This window comes from Polypterus senegalus, chromosome 15, assembly GCF_016835505.1.
Source record: "Polypterus senegalus isolate Bchr_013 chromosome 15, ASM1683550v1, whole genome shotgun sequence".
NCBI classification, from domain to species: domain Eukaryota; kingdom Metazoa; phylum Chordata; class Cladistia; order Polypteriformes; family Polypteridae; genus Polypterus; species Polypterus senegalus.
Window position 1 is genome coordinate 81365138 of NC_053168.1, and position 19493 is coordinate 81384630.

General features: G+C 37.5%; 1 protein-coding gene across 3 annotated transcripts in view; it reads right to left on the reverse strand.

Moving 5' to 3' along the window:
- ica1 (islet cell autoantigen 1) overlaps positions 1-19493 on the reverse strand; it is an 86920-nt gene that overhangs the window by 4443 nt on the left and 62984 nt on the right. For 2 of the 3 annotated variants that reach the window (XM_039737716.1, XM_039737717.1), the window contains 5 exons: positions 15464-15582; positions 15119-15168; positions 9989-10072; positions 8543-8812; positions 6922-7011 (listed from right to left, as the gene is read on the reverse strand). In XM_039737716.1, the coding sequence (XP_039593650.1) occupies positions 6922-7011; positions 8543-8812; positions 9989-10072; positions 15119-15168; positions 15464-15582 (613 nt within the window). The remainder of the gene's footprint in view (positions 1-6921; positions 7012-8542; positions 8813-9988; positions 10073-15118; positions 15169-15463; positions 15583-19493) is intronic. The other variant, XM_039737718.1, reaches the window with a different exon arrangement.

Sequence of the window (19493 nt, forward strand, 5' to 3'; positions counted from 1 at the left end):
TTTGCTTAAACGAGTGCACTGATTTCTAAAAGCAGGCTGATAATTCTGTCCATAATGCATACATGTAGAAGTGTTTATTATAATGTATTTGAACTTTGTACAATAACACACTCATTCAGCACATCTGACATAGGCGAGCACTTAAATATCAAAGGGGGTGAATTTGAAAAGAATAATTATATGAAGTGCAGGATGAAATACATCTTCGCTGAAGAGTTAGCAGAAACAATAATTTTGCAAATGCTGACATGCATGGTAGATTAAGAATGTGTTTTTCTTTCTTTACAATTTTTGCTTGTGCTTTTTTTCTTTTAATTACACACCACAATCCCTAAATGACTTTATGTAAAAACAGCTTAAACTGGAACAAAAAACATAAAAGCCAGAAACATGAACTTTTAAGTTGATCCGTTCATTTGTTAAGACAGACACACTCTCACACAGCTCACACGATATGAAGCCGAGACCTGCTCTCTGTCTGCCTTTGTTTATTACGTGACTTTAATAGCTGGCAAAGAGTATCATTATTACAGCCACACTACGCCTACCCAGTCTCAATTGTTCCTTCATCCAAAGATTGCAAACTGGTGAGATTTTCTGTTAACTTGTGGGTTGGATATTTTCAACACTAGACAGATATGGAAGAAAACCCACACAAATTTTATTCTTTCCAAAGAACAGCACTTGGCTTCAACAGCACACTTTAATGGCAGTCATTAGATACTTGAGGGATGTGGCTTTTTCTTGTTCTTTTTTTTCCCACCATGTATGAGGGGTGATAAAAATGTTTTGGGTCTGTAACGCCAGTGAAGCCAAGCAACTGTCATTTTTCATCTTATTTCCCATGAGCACTACTACATTTGTTATAACATTCACAAAGCTTATTCCATGCCACTCCACTTTCTCTTGTTTGTGCCCTCATCTGTTGATAACTCAGTGTCTTCCTCATCGGAACAGCTCATCCCATAGAGGAAAGTGGATTAGTCAGATGCGGCCTGAACGGGAGAACAGGGTGGGTGAGACAAACCTTTGAACCAACGTTTGCAGAGCACCCTTCATCACCAGTGCAGCGTCAGCAAGGGCAGTGTTGTGAAGGAGGAGGAGGATGGTGGATAGTTGTCCTCACCCCTTTCCTTACTAATTGTAGAAAACTCTAAATCAGCATTATACCAGTTTTGTGGATCTTTTTAGGCATGCAATCAATACAAATAGAAAAAAAAAATGGTTCACATGATCTTGCCAACATTGCATGGAACGTTCCATCTGTTTGTTACTAGAGAATCACCATGCCTCCATTTTTTTCTTCAATTGCTGTTTGAGCACTGGGTCATAGTGATATATCATCAGCTTTGAAATACTTCTTGAATTTCACCCAGTTTACATTCATTAGCTGCTTTGGGTATAAACATTCTGGGCACAGATCTTGTCCCTGCTTTCTGGGAACTAAGTAATGCCTATAGATTCAGAGTTTCACATATATCAGCTTTCAAGTTTTCAGTATCCGTGTTGACTTCAATCTGATATATGAAACACACTATAAACAACAAAGGTAAGAAACTAGGAATTCGCTTATTTTAGGGCACAGTAGCTAATCTCTGGTCACTTACAAAATCAGCAACATTAACTACTCCATTCAGGGCCAGGCTTAAAAGGTTTTGATCAGCCCTCATATAATCGATAACCGTTAACACAACTCATATTTTTAATATGCTGTAAGCATTAACGGTTTATTGCAAACCAACATTTAGTTCAATTTTCATCTTCCCCATCCAAAAAAGGTGTTTATGTATTCTATTTCATTGGCACACACAATATAATTGTATAGTTTTGTGGATTAAACCCTCAGCATGCTGACAGCAAAGGCAAATACAATCACAGAATAAACCACAGCAGACATGATATGAATAATGTCCTATTAAATTCAAATGATTGAAAACTTCTGCATTTTAACAATATCATCATTTCATTTACCATAAATACTCGCGTTTAAGTTCTCCCATGGATAAGTCAGGGCTTAATTTTACCGTTTAATTTCCGGTATTTTATACTGTCCGTCGTATGCAGTAAACTCACGCTATTGATTCAAGAGATTATGATATAATAACACCCACCTGAGAGAGTAACCACAGAGCACACTGCCTTTTTTTTATGTATTTTGCCTACGTGACCACACAATTGTACCCAAACTACCGAAGCAACGTTTGCACTGTTTTGTGTTTTTTGTATCTCACACCCTCGTACACCTTTATCGTAAGAGCAACCCTTATCTACGAAGAAAATATATAGCTGGTTTTAAATTAAAAGTCATTGCAGTGACAAAAGAAATTGGTAACTGTAAAATACGATGTTTCTGAGAAACTGGTGCGAGATTGGAGGAAGCAAGAAGATGTAAAGAAAAAAACAAGTAAGGGTCGCATTTTTGAACGGGCGTGTAAGTAGTGGTCTGATTTTATGATCGATTTTTTGGGTTTCAAGACCCAACTTATACATGAGTATATACGGTAAGTTATTGATTTATAGTAAACATGAGTCAATACTATATATTCCACTTAGAATTAAGGCCAAAAAGTTCTATCTTGGTCTCATCAGACCAGAGAATCTTATTTCTCACCATCTCAGAGTCCTTAAGGTGTCTTTTAGTAAACTCCATGCAGCCTGTCATGTGTCTTGCCTCTCCTCAGTGTGTGGAGACAACCAGGCACTGCTCATCACTTTTCCAATAAAGTCCCCACAGTGAAGCATGGCGGTGGCAGCATCATGCTGTGGGGGTGTTTTTTAGCTGCAGGAACAGGACGACTGGTTGCAATCGAGGGAAAGATGAATGCGGCCAAGTACAGGGACATCCTGGACAAAAACCTTCTGCAGAGTGCCAAGGACCTCAGACTGGGCCGAAGGTTTACCTTCCATCAAGACAATGACCCTAAGCACACAGGTAAAATAACGAAGGAGTGTCTTCACAACAACTCTGTGACTGTTCTTGAATGGCCCAGCCAGAGTCCTGATTTAAACCCAATTGAGCATCTCTGGAGAGACCTAAAAATGGCTGTCCACCAATGTTTACCATCCAACCTGACAAAACTGGAGAGGATCTGCAAGGAGGAATGGCAGAGGATCCCCAAATCCAGGTGTGAAAAACTTATTTAGTATTATCTCAAAAAGGTGCTTCTACTAAATACTGAGCAAAGGGTCTGAATACTTAGGACCATGTGACATTTCAGTTTTTCTTTTTTAATAAATCTGCAACAATTTTTTTGTCTGTCAATATGGGGTGCTGTGTGTACATTAATGAGGAAAAAAATAATTTAAATGATTTTAGCAAATGGCTGCAATATAACAAAGAGTGAAAAATTGAAGGGGGTCTGAATACTTTCCGTACCCACTGTATGTATTGTAAAATGTGACAATAAATAAATAATAACAACATAACATTTGCATAAATAATTGTGCCATAAAATATGTTTGCTTCTTATTTCTTTAATATTTATTAAGTTATTTCTTCAATTATTTATTTCAGACACATGGCACACAACAAGAAATATGATTTAAAGTGAAAACTGTCATTATCGCCAGTCAAAATTGAGAGGGTGGGCTCCAGTGGGTACTGTTTCTTCGACTGGTGAATTGTCCGTAGTCACTCTACACTGGAATTCTGGACAACTGTTTCTTGCACTTGTATCAGTCAAGAATGCACACAGTCACACCTTAGAGCATGTGCTTTACATGCTTTGGGAACCCTGTGGCTCATAAGGATGCCCAAAGGTGTCATTTTGTATGTCTGTGACTAATACAACTGCAAGAAAACACAGCCTTGCATTACTGCGTGAAACGACAAATTTAACTCAAGAAGCTCTGAATTCATCATCCTCTCAGAAGTTACGCATTTACTGTAAATGTGATCCTTGATGGCCAAAGACATTGTCCACTCTATGGATGAGTCACCAGTCAAAAAACAGTACTCGCTAGAGCCCACCATCTCCATTTTGATGTGTGAAGGTGTCAATTTTCATTTCCAGGTATACACTCACCTAAAGGATTATTAGGAACACCTGTTCAATTTCTCATTAATGCAATTATCTAATCAACCAATCACATGGCAGTTGCTTCAATTCATTTAGGGGTGTGGTCCTGGTCAAGACAATCTCCTGAACTCCAAGCTGAATGTCAGAATGGGAAAGAAAGGTGATTTAAGCAATTTTGAGCGTGGCATGGTTGTTGGTGCCAGACAGGCCGGTCTGAGTATTTCACAATCTGCTCAGTTACTGGGATTTTCACGCACAACCATTTCTAGGGTTTACAAAGAATGGTGTGAAAAGGGAAAAACATCCAGTATGCGGCAGTCCAGTGGGCGAAAATGCCTTGTTGATGCTAGAGGTCAGAGGAGAATGGACCGACTGATTCAAGCTGATAGAAGAGCAACTTTGACTGAAATAACCACTCGTTACAACCGAGGTATGCAGCAAGGCATTTGTGAAGCCACAACACGCACAACCTTGAGGCGGATGGGCTACAACAGCAGAAGACCCCACCGGGTACCACTCATCTCCACTACAAATAGGAAAAAGAGGCTACAATTTGCACGAGTTCACCAAAATTGGACAGTTGAAGACTGGAAAAATGTTGCCTGGTCTGATGAGTCTCGATTTCTGTTGAGACATTCAAATGGTAGAGTCAGAATTTGGCGTAAACAGAATGAGAACATGGATCCATCATGTCTTGTTACCACTGTGCAGGCTGGTGGTGGTGGTGTAATGGTGTGGGGGATGTTTTCTTGGCACACTTTAGGCCCCTTAGTGCCAATTGGGCATCGTTTAAATGCCACGGCCTACCTGAGCATTGTTTCTGACCATGTCCATCCCTTCATGACCACCATGTACCCATCCTCTGATGGCTACTTCCAGCAGGATAATGTACCATGTCACAAAGCTCGAATCATTTCAAATTGGTTTCTTGAACATGACAATGAGTTCACTGTACTAAAATGGCCCCCACTGTCACCAGATCTCAACCCAATTGAGCATCTTTGGGATGTGGTGGAACGGGAGCTTCGTGCCCTGGATGTGCATCCCACAAATCTCCATCAACTGCAAGATGCTATCCTATCAATATGGGCCAACATTTCTAAAGAATGCTTTCAGCACCTTGTTGAATCAATGCCACGTAGAATTAAGGCAGTTCTGAAGGCGAAAGGGGGTCAAACATCGTATTAGTATGGTGTTCCTAATAATCCTTTAGGTGAGTGTATATGTTATGTTGCACGTGTTGGCACTTAAATAAATAAATGAAGAAATAATTAAAGAAATAAGCCACAAAAAACATATTTTGTGACATGTTTCATTATTTATGGTCCCATATCACGTAATCATTTATTTATTACATGTCACCATATATTTATTTATTTACTCCAAAACATTCCTCTATATTTAAGAAGGCAGGAAACAGTTATAAGATGAACTCTCAACCTGCTGAAGGCTGTAGTGCAGGAGAAATGAAGACGTAACTGAAGGCCATAATAAACAGGGCTGCACTTTTAGGCAAGAAATTACTCAACAGTTTGCCTAGAAACTCACTGGGGCTGAGTCATACAATACGTATAGCAATATTCCTTTAAAGTGCACACTGTGACCATGATTGCGTTCTTTGCCTTAGCCAAGCCAGAGGTTTCCTCTTTTTTGTAATTCTTAAATGTGTTTTTGGGGGGCTGTTGTTAATTGTTATATTTTTTTAAGCTTCTGTTAAAAACTAAATTCCCTCTAGAGGAAAATAAACTTTGTTCTATCTATCTATCTATCTATCTATCTATCTATCTATCTATCTATCTATCTATCTATCTATCTATCTATCTATCTATCTATCTATCTATCTATCTATCTATCTGTCTGTCTGTCTGTCTATCTGTCTGTCTGTCTGTCTGTCAAAGGTAATAAAAAGGACAACACACTAAAAGTAACAACGATGCACTGATTGTGAAATTGTTTAAAATATGAAAACAGGTTTCCTATAGGCCTGAACTTGTGAACCACTGCTAATACAGTACTATTTAAAAGATCAACTTCTCATCTTGAAATATCTGCACTTTGAAATGCTGTTTAGCCAAGTCACCTTAATATCTTAAAATAAAGAGAAGCTGACATTTTTCTATTTAGTGTGAACGAATGCATGGTGATACTCATATCTGACAATTTACATCATGACTAGGTAAAGCACTCTACAGAAAGTTGAGACCTGCATAAGGTATACACTGTAGCTTTTTAGTTAAAAAGAAAAAAGAATATACTTCTAGTATAGAATAAATAGTCTCCTACTGATAACTGTAATGCACCATATTATGATGTGATCACTTTTCTGGAATTACATCAAATGATGACTATGTAAAACTTTAATAAAAAATTAATCTGGATAAACTGCACACTGGAGTTTTGGATCTAAATGTGAACAATCCACCAAAGAGTCCAAACTGTACAAATAGTTATATTTAAGGAAATAAAAGCAACTTCTAGGAATCTTTGATGGCAGTGAGTAATTTATGCGTTGTATTAATATTAGCTGAGTTCATGCCGTCATGAAAAAAGTAAAGATGAAGGAAATGGTTCATTAAACACCAATTTTCATGAAATAGTTGGAAATCGAACCTTGCCTTGATTTCTTGATTGAAAGTGTGCTAACCACCCCACCACTTGCCCTGCACTATTTGTCTGTTATTCAAGGCTAAAAGTGATATGTTAAACACCTAATGTATGGTGACAAATACCTGTGCGCCACATTTCAGTTCTATGGCTTGAAAAACAAAATTGTGTATAAAGAGCAAACAAAGCACAGATATTTGGGTTTGATCAGACAAAATGTCATTCATTAGTTCTTGGGTGGCAAAACATGTAAACCATGTTAGTCACAAGGCCAATGAGTAGAACTACAAAGCGTTACCTTTTGCTGGCGCCTTGTGTTGGGAAGGATTAGCTGCAGCCGCAGATTCTGATGACTCAGCTGTTGACTGTGAGTTACCTGCTGTCCAGTCTGCAAAAAAAAAATAACCACAAATGTATATGAGTGTATTCTCTAGCCATTTGGGCTTTAAATGTAGTGCTTCTGGCCAATCTGCACAATATCTTACCAAACAGTTTGCTCCTGCTGAATCCTAAATGGAACAAACAGACAGAAATATGGAAGCATCACTGTCACAAGGCCCTCAATATTGATTCTAGACTCCCAGTGAAAGCAAAGCTACTGTCAAACTGGAAACTTTTAGCCAGGAGTTCTATACAAATTAATTCTATTTCATTTCAATGATTTACAGATTATCTGACAATTCTGAAGAGGAACTCCCAAATTGTATTCTGTTTGTGAGCCCCTAGATATGTGCAAGGAAACAAACCAGAGAGCCCAGGTGTAACTACCATGACAGGCAGAATTAGCAACGAACACAGAAGCTGCAAACTTCTGGATTGAAAGTGGGTTGCTACATGGGTTATAGAATACATTAACAAACCTCTGCCTGTACAACATCACAATGACTTTTGTGACTATCTCAAATGATCATGCATGGCTCAATAACCCTAAAATAATAAAGAAAATTAATCATTCACAATTCAGGATCAACTGGAGCAACACACATACACTTTGCTTACGGAATGAAAAATAGATAAACTCCTCTTTTAATACAAAGCATATGTGTTTATTAGCATTTTATTTTATTTTATTAGCATTTATTAGCCAATGTGTGTAATTACATTTTAGTTCCGTTATCAAACAATAATCTGTAAACATGTCTGTTATTGGAATGTGTATGGAGTTAAGTGACATGTGAAGCTACTTTTGATGTTTTAATTGTGTGGTGTTCTGTCTTTGTTAAGAAAAAATGGATGATGTAAGTGAAAAAAAAAATTACTATTTACAGTAGTCTGGTATCTAACTGCCTCTCAGCATATCAATCAAATCCATTTATTTCTTTACACTTAAAGCAGCCTTCAAAACTCTATTGTCAATTAACATTCTGTGTTTCAATTAAAACAACTTTCATGATTGCTTGAAAAATGTTCTTGGACCCTTGAAGGATTGTCTGTACTAATGTCAGGTTAACAGGCATCTCTATATATGAATATTAGTATGTGTAACTGGCATGCTTTACATTCAGTGCTTCTGAACTGGAAGAGAGGGATGAAACTAGATAGATGAATGGAAGAATGACTATTCACACTTTTGTACTGTTTGCAAGATCTGAAATTTTTATTCTGTATATTCTATGTGACATCAATGTCATACCACTTTACATTTCACCTCTCTTTGTTTCTCAATGGTGTCTTTACGATTGCAGACATGTTGGTTTAGCTATAGTGAACCTGCCGAAAAAGAGGCCAAGAAGACATGGACAAAGGTGTTTATGCATGATATGAGAAGAATTGGTCTAACCCCAAAGGATGCCCAGAATTGCAAAACAGTGTAAAAAAAAATTGGGGGGCAACCAGCCAACTAGGATAGACCCTAAAAATGGATGTTAATTGGGAGATGATAACAATATGGTGAGCCCATCACATGAGCAACGACTTACTGGCTAACGAAGAATCTAAATTATTCATATTTTGGTCAAGAAGCTGGGAAGGAAGAAATCCTGATGGTGACTCTTCCTCTTGGAGCACATCTCCAGCACCAGGATTAGTTGCAGTGTCAAGCAAGTCATCATCTCCAAAGGCAGCTTTCCATTCCTTGCTAAAATCTCCTTCTTCTACTGATGAAGCATTCAGAATTTCATTTAATAATGTCATTTCATCTTTATCAGCAATGTCAAGATCTTCTGTGTTTGTAAGAAGGTCTTGTGTTCCTGAAAAATCAAATAAAATGCAATTTTTATTTATCACGTATATGAAAATAGCTAATAATAAAAATATATCAACGGCGAAAGTGGAAAAACTAAAATTTATAAAAGGTTTTGTTAAAATTAGAAAGTAACATCCAGCTTAATAAAAGTGCTATGGTCAGATGGTCAAACCAAAACTCCATCCAGCAAAGATGCTGGAAAAAATAAACCGCTAGGGGTCCAAAGGCTAAATATTCTGTGTTTCTTTTCTCTGTCCATCAGACCATAGCTGGATATTTTCTTTATATTTTCTTAAAAACCCTTTGTAAAATATGCAGTCTACAATTTCTTTATTTGCCAGTAAAGGACACTGAAGTCTTGAATAGCAAGTATTGACAATGTCTACGAGAAAAGAACAGAACACAGAGTGTGTAATTGCTGCCAAGTCACCTGTCGCTGGAAACAAGAAAAGCTTCAGATAAAGCGAATCCTTGTGTTGCCATGACAGGGAGAAGCATGCCTGTGGTATCAGATTTGGTGTGCAGAGGGGGTGATGAGGCATAACACTGTCCTGCTAAAGAAGAAGGGACACCAGTATGCTGCCTTTGACGACATTGTGTTTTTTTATAGTATTATTTTTTCCTCATGCTTTTAGAAATTATTTCAAATACCTGGAAAATGAAACACATCCAGCGTGTGTATAGTATGTGTGTTTAAAGCCTTGATCTATAAGAACTGATAAATAAATGTTGTGTGTTACCCCTTTGTATGCCACGTGCGCTGAATGGGGAAGATTGGGCATTTAAGGCCCTGTGATGGAGTGTTACTGCTGCTTCTGCGGTTGCACCACCTTTGCAAACTAAGCAAAGAATCGCACCATTTTATAGGACACTCCATCAAGCACAAAATGTCTTAGCCATTTGTATATTCTGTGTCTTGCCAGTTGATTTACTGGAGGCAGTAGCGAGAAGAGTAACAACAGCTTGAGTTACAGTAATTAATATTATCAGAGAGCAGTGGAAGAAGACAGTACCTTTATGGAAGTGATTACTTTGGCTAAGGAAACAGTAGAAGAACACACAAGAGAAGGCTGATTCCCCAGAAATAATGGGGGAACACTTAAGACTAAGAAAAGGAAAAAGAGTTCTAAACTAGCAAATAGCAGACGTTTACATATCAATAGAGCCAGGAATATTCTACCTATGTTTTCTTTTTTTGATGGATCCAGATCTCCAAAAGTGGACAGCATTTCCTCATCATTTTTGTTATTAAAAATGTCATTTTCTAGGAACAAAAAATCATGCATGATTAACATACTGTACCTATAGAAACACATATGCATTTCATATAAAGAGTTGCTTTAAATTTAAATTTTATTTATAGGCATAAATAGCATCTACCAGTTCTTTGAACTCTAATTTATAGTTTTGAATTATGCTGTAAGGAACCTGGAATTATGAAAATCAAGAATATGGTGGAGAGAATGTTATGTAACAAACTGAAGATACGTCCATGCAGCTTGCTGTCACATTTCAAATGACTGAATAAAGCAGGTTTGACCAATAACAAGCAATCCTTAGCAATGGCAACTTTAAATAGAACCTGCCACTGAGAACTACACAATTTAATGAAGTGGAAGGAGGGCATATAATGCATCTCCTAAAGGAAAGTGATGTGGGCAACTTTAAAAATGGAGTAAAGTGAAAATCTTTTTTCAGAAGACAGTAAGTGTGTGAAACTGCAGATTCATTTACAGGTAAAAGGCTACTGGTAGCGCTTCACCCATCTTACAGCAGTGTTTCTCAACCTTTTTGTTGTCGCTGCCCACTTTTTCCCATTTAATTGTCTTTGCGAGCCACCATGGAGAGGGGGCCCCACTTCCTTAAAAGATTGTGATCACCAAAGGGAGGAGGATTGAGCACATTCATTGGAGGGGCAACCTGCCATGACCCACTCACAACCCACCACAACTCACTACCAATATAAACAATGGCAACCTGCAAACCCACCGGCAGCAGCCCATGACCCACTTGTGATGAGAAACACTGCCTTTGAGGACTGTTATAAATGCAGAAGGACCGGAGGAGAGACTGTGTTCTGGACATTACCTTCCACAGGACACTAGAGGGCAGCCACCCAGGCTTGCTGTATGGCTACAGGTTTGGAGCTTGGAAGCTCTACCTTGCTGGGGCCCATGGCCACCACTAGAGGGCACTTGGTCTGTGTTGGAGCCATTGTGTTGCAGCACTTCCGCCACACCAGGAAGTGCTGCCGGAAGCTGGTCAATGAGCATTTGGAGAACACCTAGGTGCCTTATAAAAGGAGTCAGCAGCCACTACTCCAGAGGCTAGAGTTGGGTGGAAGAGGACGAAGCTTGCAGGAGGAGGAGTGGCGGCGTGTAAAGGCAAAAGAAGAAAAGAACAAGGGGATTTTTATTGAAGAGCTGTGCTGTAAGGGTACGAAGCAGGGGGAAGCTGTTCTCACACCAAAAAATAAAGGTGTATTGCACCTGCACTTGTCTGCCTGTCTTTGTCGGATATGGTGGCTCCCCTGGAGGTCCATTATATATATATATATATATATATATATATACATACACACACTGTATACATATTGTAACAGAGGGTTTAAAAAGATTGGAACTCTGGCCAAGTTGGTCGATGGTATCTATTCTGGTCGGGAGGCTGAAATAATGGAGGAACAGGTGGAGACTGCATTCTAGGGCCATGGGTTGCACCTCAACACTAGGTGGCAGCATCCCTCTGGCTGTGCTTTTGGTTGGAAACCCAAAGAGTTACATGCGAGTTGTAGATTTAACAGGCTGCTCAACTGGGGGAGTACAGAGGGGACTGGGCAATCTCGTGGTCTAGAATCCCTGCAGATGTTATTTTTTTCTCCAGCCGTCTGGAGTTTTTTTTTTTTTTTCTTTTCTGTCCACCCTGGCCATTGGACCTTACTCTTATTCTATGTTACTTAATGTTGACTTATTTTATTTTCTTACTGTGTCTTTTATTTTTCTATTCTTCAATATGTAAAGCACTTTGAGCTACTTCTTTTTGTATGAAAATGTGCTATATAAATAAATAAATGTTGTTGTTGTTGTTGTAAACAGAAGGAGGCTTCCATGTCATTCTCGAGTTCCACCTAACCCGAAAGTGCTTCCTGGCTACAGTGCTGGCATGCCAGAAGTACTCATGGGTCCACCTTCAAAAGAAGCTCTCCTCTTCAGCCATGCTGGGACAGAAGGAGAAGAAAATGGAATGGCAAATAATATGTTGTTGGTTGGTTGTATACTCAAGGTACGTGACATATCTGTGACTTGTGGAAAAAGTATTACGCCTAATAAAGCAGTCTTTTGGGACTTGAACTGATGACTTGTGCAGATGTGTCTGTGTTTAGGAGTGTGAGACACCCCTACAGCTCACAATCTGTATATCTCGTATATAAAGCGTGAGTACATTGCCTAATATGTAAATCCACAACATTGACACTATTTCCACCAAATGTATACACAGATTCAAATTTGTACAGGTGAAGACCACAGGTAATGTTCCACTCTAAAATTTAGTTTGTACTCCGTGCACCATTGATAGTATATAACCAATATAACATTTTTCATAACTTTCTTCAATTCATGATTTTACTGCAGCATTTAGAAAGAGTTTCGAAAGAGACATTTTTTGAAAAGTCATTTCTTAAATCTGACTTTGTTTGAATTATTTTGCTATCACAGATGTATTACTATAGTACACATTCTACATATAAGACGGCTTCCAGTTTGAAACCTGGTGTCCTGTGTTTCAAGTGTAATCCAGTAGTCAAGCTGCAGGATTTAAACCTCCATCATCCCACTTGTGTGTATCACACTGAAACAGTCCATAAAATAAGAAAAAGACTCAAGCGAATAGCAGTCCATCCGTCTAGCAGGCTGTGGCATCACCTCCTACCCCTGTCGTTAGTTCTAAATTACAGTCTCAATTGTTTTTTGAGTTTAATGACGCAAAGAGGAATGTGGAGTAAAGGGCCAAATACTGCATAACAGAAACAGCAGCTTGAACTTAAGATAGCTAGAGTTTTAAGCAATCTGCATTTCCTCTCAACTTTATCCTGTAGGTTTTCAAAAAGAATAAATAAATAGAAGAAAAAAATAACGTCCAGTCTAGTGGTGGTTTGTCTCTTATGAAGTAGAACATGATGTGACGCCTGCTGTCCTCACATGCTGAACAAAAAAATGAAAAAATAAACTTATCTGTCATAACCATATAAAATGTTTAAACGATGTACAATATGTTATAGTATGACTATGGAATCTCCAGCATAAATGTCACTCGTTCATAAAAAGAAACTACAAACACCAAAATTCTGAACAATTCTTGTAATGCTAATTTCAAGTTCTGGGTTATTGTCAGTGTAGAGTCCAGTGTAATTCTTACTTGCATGTCGGGCCGCAATGCAACTCGATGCCTCCCTCCAGCACCATGATTAAGATTTGTGAATTAATGGTGTGCTGCTGACAAGCTGAACAGTTCGATAACAGCATTTCAGAAATGAGTTGAGCAAGTTTCACATAAAGCCTTATCAATCCATCCATCCATTTGGAGACTTGTTCAATCCAACCATAGGGTCATGGGGAGGGCTGAGGCCTAGTAAAGCACGAATGTCAGCAGGAATGCTGTTCTGCCACTGGGAAAATACATGTATACAGCCACACTAACACACAATAGATCAGTCAAGAGCCACAATGTATCCTAACCAAACAGTTTAGTTCTATCACATAGTACTGCTTTGAGAGGTTTCAGGTAAAAGACAGATGTTTCGGTCAGGTAATTTTCATAATTCAACGTATATTACAGATATAGTAATCAATGTTGACTATATTTATCTCTGAAGTAACTGACGATTGTACAGAAGTTAATATAAATGTTTGCATACATGCACTGCTCCATTCATGAAGTCAAGACGCGTAACATTTTCACGTCTATTTAAAACAAAGTGATAATTCAGCGTTTTCATGCCACCTTGAGCATTTATTGAGTATAACATCTGTAACTTAAAATATTCAAAGCACAACCGTTTATTTTAAAATTGTGACCGCTTCCAGGACTAATCACTTTCATTTACAATCTAGGAAGTTAGTCAGTTACCCTACCTTATTTTAGGAGTTTTTCTGGAGTCTGACTGATTGTGCCAAAGTTGCACTTTTTTGTCATTTTATCTCTGGAGTTTTTAGAAGAATTTTAACATTTGGTTATAATGTGTCACACATGCGCGTCAGAGGGTCACCCTCTGAGTTCCTCCTAGGAATGTACTTCCACCTTGGACCAAGTGGGGGTGCTGACATTAACTGTGTTGTCTTTCTTTTCCTCCACAGTACTGAGAAAGTGCCCAGTAAGGGCAACTGACTCCACCTCTTCTGGTCCCTGGGCCATAAAAGGTCAACCATCCGGAAGGAGGAGCCACTTCATGGCTGAACGACCATATAACTTAAAAAAAAACTCATAGAATCAGTTGGCCACGTGTTACTTGAAATCTGTTATTTTGTTCTGTTTTGACGCCATCAAGCATTTTCTTTTTGTTTTCCTTTAAAGTAAATGAGGAAGGATGAGATGGCGCCCCAAAATGTATTTTTTGTCAAGTTTGTCATTCCATTGGATGACCACAAATCGTAATGTTATTATGGCACTGTTTACGGTTCAGTCTCTGTTATTATTTTGTATTTTTCATTAATATTTTATCAGTTATTTTTTAATTGACCACCATTATATTTATTATTAGTTGATTACATAACTTTATATTATTGGGTATTACAGCTGTAATGCCACAGTACAGCCTCTGAATCACTGCAACTCCAAAAAAGCTGGATTAAGCAGGTTCAGTAAGAGGATGGATGGGTAAAAAAATACATTGGTAGATTTGTAATGCTTGCCAGTTTTAGAATCTTCTTAAGGTACACATGTGGAACTCATAATTAGTATTAGCACAAGAGGTTTACAAGCTAATGAATGGAAAGAAATAATGACTAGCTGACCTAAAGACTAAGTAAAGGTGCACACTGGCTAGAAATGCACACTCGTCCATGGCCTATGACACACATACAGTAGGTAATATAGGACATACATTTGTAAAAATAATGCAACTTTGGTTTGGACATTTGATTTGGAGATTTAAGCTATAATCAGTATAACAAGTATATCAGTCTTAATCATAAAAACTCAAAATGCAATAATGACCCTTCACATTTTAAAAAAACCTTTAACTGTGTCTGAAGAGCTGCATTATAAAAATCACCCAATTCAGTTTGCAAATAACAAAGTATAGTGAATAGTTTACCTGGACTGCAAAGTTGTTCATTGTGGTTTTCCTCATCTAGAGAGATCAGTCTGTAAGAACAAATATGTTAATTTACATTTTACTTAAAAATAATGAGCTATTGTTAATTGAACTGAAGCACCACAAAGTTCAAAAAGAGACTTGTTTACCTAAATGCAGTAATGAGCACTTAAACAATAGTCTACCTTTAACACATTACAATTAATGTAGATAAGCATTTCAGTTTATTAACTTTAACAGTTACTTGTCAGTTGAAGTTTACTGTCCTGTTTATTACTTTCCATAAAGTTGATAGGTTTTCAATATTGTAAAGTAAGACTAACTGTTGGGGCTGAGCCAACTTACTGCTCCTCCTGATCAGGTCCATCTGTCGTCTTCTTAGTTTCCTCATTTTCTACAGTTTTCTTCTTTCCTTTTTTCTTTTGGCCCTGATCAAGAAGTTTGTCCATTGGATCTTGCAGGCTCTAAAGGAAAATCATGAACCAAGCATCTTCTCAGTTACAAACTAATTATGACCTTTTCATTCCAAAATATAGATGGTGGTGAACTTTTGACAGGAAGGTTATCATTGCATAACAGGAAAATCATGCAATAAACAAACTTTATTTTTGTATGCAATATTAATACATTAAATGGTGCCCGATTAAATACATTTGACAAATTTACTGGAGCTAAATTAAAATCCAAGATAGCTGTTTTACTTCTTTCTCCTGTTTTGATAATGATTTTGTTTTGCAAAATGTCCTATTGAAGTGTTCCTAAAAGTGCCACAGGTTTTAGGAAGTTAAAGGAAGAAGCAATGTTCTGTTCAAATATATTCTGTAGAATGCAAATATTTAAAATATATATAGTATTTCACAAAAGTAAGCACACCCCTCACATTTTTGTAAATATTTTATTGTATCTTTTCATGGGACAACACTGAAGATATGACACTTTGATACAATGTAAAGTAGTCAGTGTACAGCTTGTATAACAGCTTAAATTTGCTGTCCCCTCAAAATAACTCAACACACAGCCATTAATGTCTAAACATCTGCCAACAAAAGTGAGTACCCACGGTGAAACGAGCTGCAGGCTATGGACGTATATATGTACGTAAGTAGGATTCAGTTAGCGTTGGGAACCCGTGTACCAAATTTCTTGAAGATGGGCCCATAACGTAAACATTGGTTTCGGTTAGTGCAGGGAAGCCGCCTATCAAATTTCGAGAAGATCGGGGCAAAAATAAGAAAGTTCAACATGGCGGACATTGTTTACCGTTATGACCATTACGCGTAGAATTTCAAAATGAAACTTATTTAACTTTTGTAAGTAAGCTGTAAGGAATGAGCCTGCCAAATTTCAGCCTTCTACCTACACGGGAAGTTGCAGAATTAGTGACGTTGGAAAGTTCAATATGGCGGCTGACAGTGGTGTCATACCACCGAAATAAGTACGTACATTGGTTTCGGTTAGCTCAGGGAAGCCACCTACCAAATTTCGTGAAGATGGGGCCATAAATAAGAAAGTTTAACATGGTGGACGTTGTTGACCATTATGACCGTTACGCGTAGAATTTCGAAATGAAACCTGCTAAACTTTTGTAAGTAAGCTGTAAGGAATGAGCCTGCCAAATTTCAGCCTTCTATCTACACGGGAAGTTGGAAAATTAGTGAGGTTGGAAAGTTCAATATGGCGGCCGACAGTGGCATCATACCACCGAAATAAGTATGTACATTGGTTTTGGTTAGCGCAGGGAAGCCACCTAACAAATTTCGTGAAGATTGGGTCAGCCTTCTACCTACACGGGAAGTTGGAAAATTGGCGATGTTGGAAACTTCAATATGGCGGCCAACAGTGGCGTCATATCATCGAAATAAGTAAGTACATCGGTTTCGGGTTAGCACAGGGAAGCTGCCTACCAAATTTCATGAAGATGGGGCCATAAATAAGAAAGTTCAACATGGCGGACGTTGTCGACCGTTATCGACCGTTATGTGTAGAATTTCGAAATGAAACCTGCTTAACCTTTGTAAGTAAGCTGTAAGGAATAAGCCTGACAAATTTCAGCTTTCTACCTACATGGGAAGTTGGAGAATTAGTGATGAGTCAATGAGTGAGTGAGTGAGTGAGTCAGTCAGTCGTGACGGCTTTGCCTTTTATTAGTATATATATATATATATATATATATATATATATATATATATATATATATATATAGTATATATACAGTATATATAATTGTACAAAGAAATTAAAAGAAAAAGCAACAAGGAATTTTGGATTTTTACATGTGACACTACCCTGCCAGTGAAGCTAACCTGCTTCAATCCTTCTTCAGTCTAATGGCTATCTTGGATCTTCCTCTATTTTTGCCAAAGTGATTTACCAAGCTGAACTCTGCCAGACCTTTACTTTCAATGTGGACAGTGAAATACTAGCTGTCCTATTTTCTCCAAAATCTACTTAAGTAATTTTTCCCCATCCAATGTATTACTCTATTGTATGTATTTGTATTTGATCCTATGTGAACTAATTATTTCTGTTGTTTTTTTGTTTGTCTATTTAGTCCTGTTAATTATATTTTGAAGGTTCAATAGAAAGACAGATTAAGAGTTGCATAAATAACAGGTTGCCATATTTGTAAGTAGTGAAATACACATTGCCTTAATTTACTCCAAGCTGAATGGAACTGGCTCAATATTCCTAATAAAATGGCCTAAGAAAATACAACAAATCTAGCTACAGGACAACCAGGTTGTTCATTACAGCTCAGCTACTGTACAAACATTTACAACATTGTGGGTTATTTTTAAATTATAACACATTTATAATTTTGTGATATAAAGCCATAAGCAAAACACACAACTTTGAAGTAACACTTCTTAACTTTTGACAGATGAAAGTACATTTTGCGGCACTGTCTGAGTTCTAAATTCTTTCAAGTCATAGAAAATGTTATACTAGTAAAAACGTCATGTCTTGTTAGAAGCAATGCCATTAGATTGAGTGTTATGATAATAACGGTGCTGGATACTTTCATATTAAGAGACAATTTTTCTTAGAAAAAGACTTTTATCAGCACAATCTTCCTTTACACTCCATCTTAAGAATATAACACTTAAAGAAAACAAGAAATTAATTTCTGTTAGTGATGACATGGGAAATCTTTGTGAGACAGACATGGCTGAAAACCCGCTTATTATTATTTATTGACACAGACAAACGTTCCACCTGTTTTCTCTCCAAATCCAAATAGTGAAGAACCCCACAATGTGTTAACTAGTACCAATGGGGAAAACATTAGCATCCGCTGAGTTACTGGCAACAGCAGACAAGACTAGCATACTGAAGCCCTTTCTTTCATACGTTTAGTACCCATTCAAGATCGGCTACAGACAAAAATTTTCTATACAGCTCAGATGCCTGATTTTATTGAATAAAAAAACCATCAAATTATAGCCGCCCCAATCCAAAACTTCAGTCATATTTTCTTGTCAAAGCCATAATAATCAAGTACAACCTAGCAGCGGGGCTTTTTCCACTGTATAATCATTCATGTACTCATTTGAAAATGGTAACAGTAAAAATTACTCGTATTTAAAACACACAATAAGAGCTTGAGAGTCACCTATCATAAATACATTTGGTAACTCAAACTACAGGAACCTTATGAGATGCCACCACTGTGGCTGGAATAAGTGGAAAACTGAAAAAAGACATTGACCTAAAAGGTGGTAACCAAATTCTGGGAGACAATGGGCAGTGCTGTGAGATTTCTGAGAAACAATTCTAAAGGTGAATCGAGAAAGAGAAAATGTAATGATCTTAAAAGTAATTTTTCAGAACACTTCAGGTTCAGGTGGGCATTACAATATATACACATCAATAAGACTTACATAATGATTGTGTTTTTAAATGTTTCTAAGCAATGCCAGATATTCCTGCTATAATTATTAAAGAGAAACAAAAAACACATAAAACCATGTTTATTTCATGAAATGTCTCTGATCAACTATTTATCTTTACATGAAAATAAAATTACTTTTTATTTAAAAAATCAACTAGTTAAGTTAATGCCAGATAGGAATAGATTTTCATCTCAAACTACTTTACTTTTTTATTATTTGTAAAGCTCTTTGACCTATTGTTTTGTACAGTACTACAACATAAATGAAAATGTCCTATTCAAATAAGCACCAGTCCAAGTGGGAAAATGTGGTTCAACTTGAAAGTCTGTTTGCTTGCAATGTCCATGAAACCTGACAGAGCCCAAGAAGAAGAATGGAGGGAAAAAGGCGGTATGCAGATGTGCCAAGCCAACAGAGAGAAAGAGGGTTGCCCACACTGACAAAGGCTAGAAATGCTGCCAAAGTTGCATCTCCTAAATACT